Here is a 6,882-nt window from a genome sequence, read left to right as displayed (position 1 = left end):
GTTTGATACTACCTCACGGGCTCCGAAAATTCTTAAATGGAGACGAATGTTCCGTACATACGGAGTTAATGAGTTAACATGCTTAATGAGTACGTTCGTTATGGCATCTCCATTACTTACTAATGACATTTTTAAGTGAATCGATTTACTAGTTGAGTTTTTGACTTTGAACGGTGAATTTTAATTCGTATGTTCATAGATTTACGAAAGTGCACGATTCCTTGGTGTCCGTACTTTTCTATTAAATTAACTGTGTTCAGCCACACTAAGAGATCATGGCATAGTTAATAAATTCCTCATAAAATTAAAAAAATGTTCTAAGGAATTATGCAGTTCAGTACTTATCCGGGTATTTGTAAATTAATTACTGCCTATTTCTACTACTAATATTTTTCAAAAAATCGCAAAGAAAAAATACAGTTAACGGATTTCAAATCTACTTGGGAGCAAAATGGCTGCAATTGTCAAAAAATTTGTCATCCGAGCAAACCTCTTGTGATTGAATAATGGGTTTTACCAATATGTTTCATTTCCAATAAATTTTTTTTTTGGAAGTGAAAATCAACTGACATTTTAAAACTTCGAAAACGCATTTAAAATTTTTAAACATTTTTAACAAATATATTTCACCTTCAAGAAAAACACATTCGCATGCATACATATATCGATAGTTCATTACGCTTTGTTTTTGAAATAAACCAGTAAAATGAAATTGAATATTATACTTAGAATGGTGGAGCTGGTCAGTATATATACATCCTGTCGCAAATCAAAATAATTACAATTTAATGTTTTTATTTCTTTATATACATGGTGGAATAACCACCATGTTTATATATTTCAGATAATATGTGCCGGCCTCTTTTTGTACCCGTCTCCAGTGATTAACCACGGATACTGGCCCTCGATTATATATGGTGCTATTGTAGGTTATCTCATTATAACATCTATCTTATTGTGTAAGTAGTACTACCATCCTTTGAGAATGTACATACCTGTTTCCGATATAATGAAACGGCTAATAATGTTTTCCTTTTTACAGTTGAATTTACAAAGCTCGATTCCACCCCGTTGTATATAATAATTGGTGCAGTTTTGTTTCTCCTTGCTGGCATAGCATTTTTTATAGATTTACAAGAGAGCGGTACAAATACCTCAACACATGCTTTAGTTCTTTGCGGTTTACTTTTGGCCAATGGTGTTATCTTCTTGGTTGATTTCATTCTTGTGCTACGTAGATAATTTTAAATAAGAATTTTCTTCCAGTTTTATAATTTTCTTATTTTATAGAGGGCGGATAATCGTCAGGGAATAATTAAAATATGGTGTGTTTCGTCATTGGACCAGACCTTTTCCTATATATTTGAAATTCAATCATCCAAGGATCTGGACACATGTCTACTTTCGATATTTAATGTTGTTAGTTTTACGTTGGTCAATGTCGTATGTATTCTGTTTATATAACATACATATCGATTTGTCAAATCATAAGAAATTATTTATTTGGTATCTGTTAGGTTGAGTATGAGCCTCTCTGACATAAGCTATAGCTGTATAAATCCTCTGGAAAGCCGAGACTCAAATATTTTTCGCCTAGTTGTCAAGGCATCAGTAGTTGCGTCCCCTCACCATGCTTCCTGCAACTGCGCAAAAGATTTTCAGTTGGATAATGCTATAGACCGAGACCTAAATGAGTAAAATCTTAAAAATATAGGTCGGGCACTCCCTAACTGCCCTCAATTCTACCACTGTTGAAGTGAGGGCTTTAATAGCCGCCGTGGTGTGATGGTAGCGTACTCCGCCGTCCACTACGAAGATCCTGGGTTCACGTCTCGGAAAAAGTAACATCATAACTTTAGAAAAGTTTTTTAATTAGGAAAAAATTTGTCTAAGCGGGGTCGCCCCTAGCCTGTATTTGGCAAGCACTCCGAGTGTATTTCTGGAATGAAAAGCTCCCAGTGAAAACTCATCTGCCTTGCAGATGCCGTTCGGAGTTGGCATACAACATGGGACCTACATTTCCCGCCAATTTGTAGGAAAAATTAAAACGAGCACTACGCAAATTGGAAGAGAAGCTCGGCCTAAAATCTCTTCGGAGGTTATCGCGCCTTACATATTATTTATTGTAAACTTTAGTAGCACTTGACACAAACTTATCCACATTCCACTGCATAAGTATCTCTCAAACTTGTTTAAGGAATTCAACCGTTGACGTGTAAGTCAAATTCCACGCCGATGTCTTGAAGTGCGTCTCTGCACTTGTTTTACTATCGAACGGAAGTCCGTTTTCGTTGACTGCTCTAACAATAGGCGTGCTGCGATTACCGCAGTAGCCCCGAGGAATCCCGTCTGATATGTGCAGACCAATCAGTCCCTTTAACGCTTTTAGAAAATAGATAAACTTGTTGACTTGAAATCCGTTTAAGAAAAGTGGTGTAAATTATAACCAAATAACGAGAGAAAATCCCCCACTAGGATGGCTACAAGATCTCAATTTAAGATTTTCCGCTGGGGCACGCCCATAAAATATGCCAATAAATTAGAAAATGATATATACAAAGTTTCAGGCCGATAATGTTAACACGTGCCTCCTTGAGGCCAAAGTTAGGAAAAACAGCGACTCTTCAGAAAAATTGTTTGTGTTTCGTCAGTAAAATTGAAACCATTTATGCCAGGAACTTGACTCGTACACATCGGCCTGAAACTTTGCAATAGTCATTTTCTGATCTGTTAGCATATTTTAGGAGGATGCCCCGAAAGATAGATCAAAAATTAAAATTCACCATATACCTTGTAACCACCCTAATCCCCCACAGAAATAATAAAATCCCGCACAAATTGGCTTCCCCGACAACGGGACAGGTTGAGGCTTCTGCGCAAGCAAAACGTCTGTTCTCCATCTTGCTCTATTCCATATCTGACTCTTGGAAGTTGTAATGTCGTCGAGAGACTCCAAACATCAAGGGAGTTTACCCTTTTCCCATAAGTTTTCATCGAACAGAACTTTTGAAAGCGCTCTTACATGCTGAGATGAGGTTTCCAATGAAAGCGTTTATCACAGCTTCTAACCCGCGGCAGTCAATAGCTGAGGGATTTCTCGCTACTCATCATCCGGCCACCATTAAGTCTTTCAGATACCCCAAAGTGACAGAACTCATCGCTTCATTGCAGCTTTCCACGTTTTCGCAAAGTACATAAATATACCTCGCCTAGTTAGCTTCCAATCCGAAGGGCATTTATTCCACCTGAGGGTTTTCCAGAGTTGCTTCTTGGAAGTTTTAATACAGACTAGAAATTCAAACAACTAAGTGGAGTCACCAGATATCGAGCAGGACTGTTTAAAAGCGCTTTTGCATACCAAAATGAAGTTTCTATAAGAATGGTTATCGCAATTTCTGACGAATTTCAACTCATGGCCGACAATAGCTCCTACAACTTGCCACACTACAGGTCACAGATCATCTTTTTAGGGCTACGAAAAGATAATTTAGCAGCACATACTTCATTTTCAGGGAACTAAACATATATCGGTGATCATAGAAGGATTGCTTGTTAAGGTCCCTTGTTGTTGTTGTAGTCGCATCTAGCGACTAACAAATTTTAATCAATATCTTCTAAGGAAAGTGCGAGGAAACTTGCAGTTTGAATAGGGGTGGACCAGATCATGTGGGCACACGTTACCAGCAGCGCATACATTATGTATGTCGGGGTTGATACTGGATAGTTAAAAGTTTAACTTTTTACAGTTACCAAAACGAAGTTGAGCTAGAGTGACTCATGTCTGCCTCGGTAGGTTGCTTTCCTATACTGCGTGTTTAGGGTATTTGAGCTTAATAACGGGGTTCGCCGGGCAATTCCTGGCATAGAGGTCCAACGCGTTTTGGTATCTCTGAGGGTCTTTTTGTGTTTTTTTTCCTTCATACGGTTGAGTTCTCAGGTGCCATATTTCCCCATAATGCTTGCGGAGATGGCTTCTTAAGTCCCTGGTAGGCTGGACCTCTTCAATCAGATGTCTGCCAGGATGCCCATGTTTCTGGGTATTCAGCAGAAACTTTTAATTTAGCATTTCATTTCTCTCCCTTATGGCAAGTACTTTCGACTCACTGTGTAAATGGTGCTCTGGGAATATAAGAAGACAGCCCGTAGCGGTTTTGAGAACAATGTTTTGACAGGCTTCTATTTTCATCCAGTGAGTTACCTTTAAGCTCGGCGACCATATCGGGGACGCGTAGCATGCAAGCGGTCGGTAAATTTTTTTTGTAAGTGGTAATGGGCGTATTTTTATCTTTACCCCAAGTGCTGCCGGCAAAAGATTTGAGGATTTTATTACGGCTTTGCATGCTAGCCCAAATGTAGATTCTGATGGAACGTCTAACCAAATTTTTTGGATGTAACCAAATTTTTGGATGTAAGACAGTCGGTAGCGTAATTCAATCGACTTCGATGTCCAATTTAGTCCACATTTGTTTTGTCCATCGTAAGTATATCTAATCTACTATTTTCCTACGAACCAGGTTTAAGCTAAAAACCTCTTCCCATACCACGGTAAAAAAGCCTTAGCGTCCCTCTTGTTACGTATTCAGAGCTCCTTATCTACAACTAAATTAAATAGAGACTCACGTTTGGAGCTAGTAACCGATCTCCCCCATCGCAGAACACTGTCACCTTGCTAAAGACTGTCTTCCTTCATCTCCATGGTGAGTAACCCGGTGGATTAAATTAGCCTCAAGGAAAGTGAGAATAGCCTCATGAAAGGAAATATTTAATACCCATTTGAATTTTTCACACTCGCTGAATTTAAGCGGTTTTCACACTCACGAATAAGGTATGGCGATTCTTATCTTATAAAAAGTTTCGGATATCGAAATATCCCATTTTCTTTTGTTTTCAGTTTTTACTCCATCTTCGTACTTGTTGTTTCCATCATGGCTTTCAACTACGTTACGTTTCCATGGCAGCCGTAGTGTGCTGGTAGCGTGCCCGCCTATCACACCGAAGTTCCTGGGTTCACGCCCGCCTCTGGCAAAGCAATATCAAAATTTAGAAACAAGTGTTTTCAATTAGCAGACAGTTTTTCTAAGCTTTTTTTGTTTTATGTTTTCAATTAGAACTTTTTTTGGAAGTGAAAATCAATTGACATTTTAGAACTACGAATAAGTATTTAAAAGATTTGTCATTTATTAATTATATTTTTCGGGCAAGGAAATAATAAATAATTGCATTGTCCTCTACGCTTTGTTTGTGGAATAAACCAGTAAAATGAATCTGAAAACTATATTAAGAATGGTGGAGTTGGTCAGTATATAAATAAATATTAATCTGCTTATATTTCCTGACAAAAATTTTAAATAATTACAATCTTAAATTAAACTTAAATGTGTTATAATTTTTGTATTCGCATTTCAGATAATATGCGCCGTCCTCTTTATATTTTGGTATGCACTGGGTACCTACGGATACTGGCCCATGATTACATGTGGAGCTGTTTTAGGTTATCTCATTATAACGGCTATCTTATTCGTACGTAAGTAGTATTACCATCCTTTGAGAATTTACCTTTTTCCGATGTAGTGAAACGGCTAATAATGTTTTCCTTTTTACAGTTGAATTCACAAAGTTCGATTCCACCCCAATATATATAATAATTGGTGCAGTTTTGTTTCTTCTTGCTGGCATATTAATATTTATAGATTTGCCAGGAAGCGAAACAAAGGCCCGAACAAATGCTTTGATTGCCGCCATTTTATTTCTGGCCAATGGTGCTATCTTCTTAGTTGATTTCATTGTTGTGCTAAGTAAATAATTTTAAATAAGGATTTTCTTCCAGTCTTATATAATTTTCTTATTTTATAGAGGGCGGACAATCGTCAGGAGATTAATTGAAATATGTATTGGTATGTTTCGTCATTGGAGCAGACTAGTTCCTATATATTTGAAATTCAAGCACCCAAGGATCTGGACACATGTCTACTTTCGATATTTACTGTTGTTAGTTTTGACGTTGGTCAAAGTGTCCTAACATACATATCGATTTGTAATATATTCAAAATCATAATAAATTATTTATTTGGTATCTGTGTCGGTTTTGTAAGAGTATGGTGGATTAAGCAAAGTTAGGTTGAGTGTGAGCCTCCCTGATATAAACTAAAGCTACATAGAGACGGGTGTAGACCATAATCGAATGAGCCAAGTCCCGCATTCCGGAATTGTTGTATTTGTAATCGAATTTGAAAAAAGTTTGATGACGATGCGCTTTTGAAATTTTTTGATTTATTACATTTCTCTTATATTTCGCTACCAGTATTCGCGAGTATTTATAACTGATATCTGAGTAAACGACTACGCCCATGACTACGCCGGAGTAAAAATTTAATTTTAGGAGTATATTTTTTCCTCCTATTTGAAAGCGGGCGAACAACTAACATCAAGTTAATTGGGTGGCTTTACAAACTTTTCGATTGTGTTTATGCCATGAAATGTTTCTCAGCAAAAAACTTATCTGCCTTATCAGATGCACATCGAGTCGGCCTAAAACGTGTAGGATGATTCTCCCATTAACAACCACGGATATTTATCACGAAAAAATATTATTATTATTATTTTCGGTTTACCATACATATTTCATGCTCTTTTAATGACAGAAAGTTTCAAGACCCGGGCAGATTCCTGTAGGAACGCTAATTGCGAACTGGTTAGTGAGGTACAAAGTGTGGGGGAAGACGAACCTGATACCCCAATCGCCGATGAGGAAAAACACTCCCCGGCATCAAATATCACGGCTAAAAAATCACAAGGTGCTAAGTAATGACGGGATACCCGCCGGGCTGTTCAAACGTGGAGGCGAAGAGTTGGTATAAGATAAAGAGGCAAAAAAAGTGGGTC

The 6,882-nt window shown here is 37.6% G+C and overlaps 1 protein-coding gene across 1 annotated transcript; it reads left to right on the top strand.

Annotated features, from left to right (window-relative positions):
• The first annotated feature begins 5,163 nt into the window (after nucleotides 1-5,163).
• On the top strand, nucleotides 5,164-5,956 carry LOC137251037 (uncharacterized). The gene is made up of 4 exons (XM_067784904.1): nucleotides 5,164-5,295; nucleotides 5,407-5,524; nucleotides 5,604-5,795; nucleotides 5,854-5,956. The coding sequence occupies exons 1-4, from the start codon at nucleotides 5,260-5,262 to the stop codon at nucleotides 5,877-5,879; spliced, it is 372 nt and encodes a 123-aa protein (XP_067641005.1). The 5' UTR covers nucleotides 5,164-5,259; the 3' UTR covers nucleotides 5,880-5,956.
• The last annotated feature ends 926 nt before the right edge of the window (nucleotides 5,957-6,882 follow it).

This window comes from Eurosta solidaginis, chromosome 4, assembly GCF_040869045.1.
Source record: "Eurosta solidaginis isolate ZX-2024a chromosome 4, ASM4086904v1, whole genome shotgun sequence".
Taxonomy (NCBI): Eukaryota; Metazoa; Arthropoda; class Insecta; order Diptera; family Tephritidae; genus Eurosta; species Eurosta solidaginis.
The sequence above is the reverse complement of the archived record's forward strand: the minus strand, read 5'-3'. Positions and strand labels throughout refer to the sequence as shown.

Coding starts and splice junctions, on each gene's coding strand:
- LOC137251037 (XM_067784904.1), top strand. CDS start 5,260: ATGAATCTGAAAACTATATTAAGAATGGTGGAGTTG. Junction 5,296..5,406: donor TATTAAGAATGGTGGAGTTG/GTCAGTATATAA, acceptor TTCGCATTTCAG/ATAATATGCGCCGTCCTCTT. Junction 5,796..5,853: donor TGATTTCATTGTTGTGCTAA/GTAAATAATTTT, acceptor CTTATTTTATAG/AGGGCGGACAATCGTCAGGA.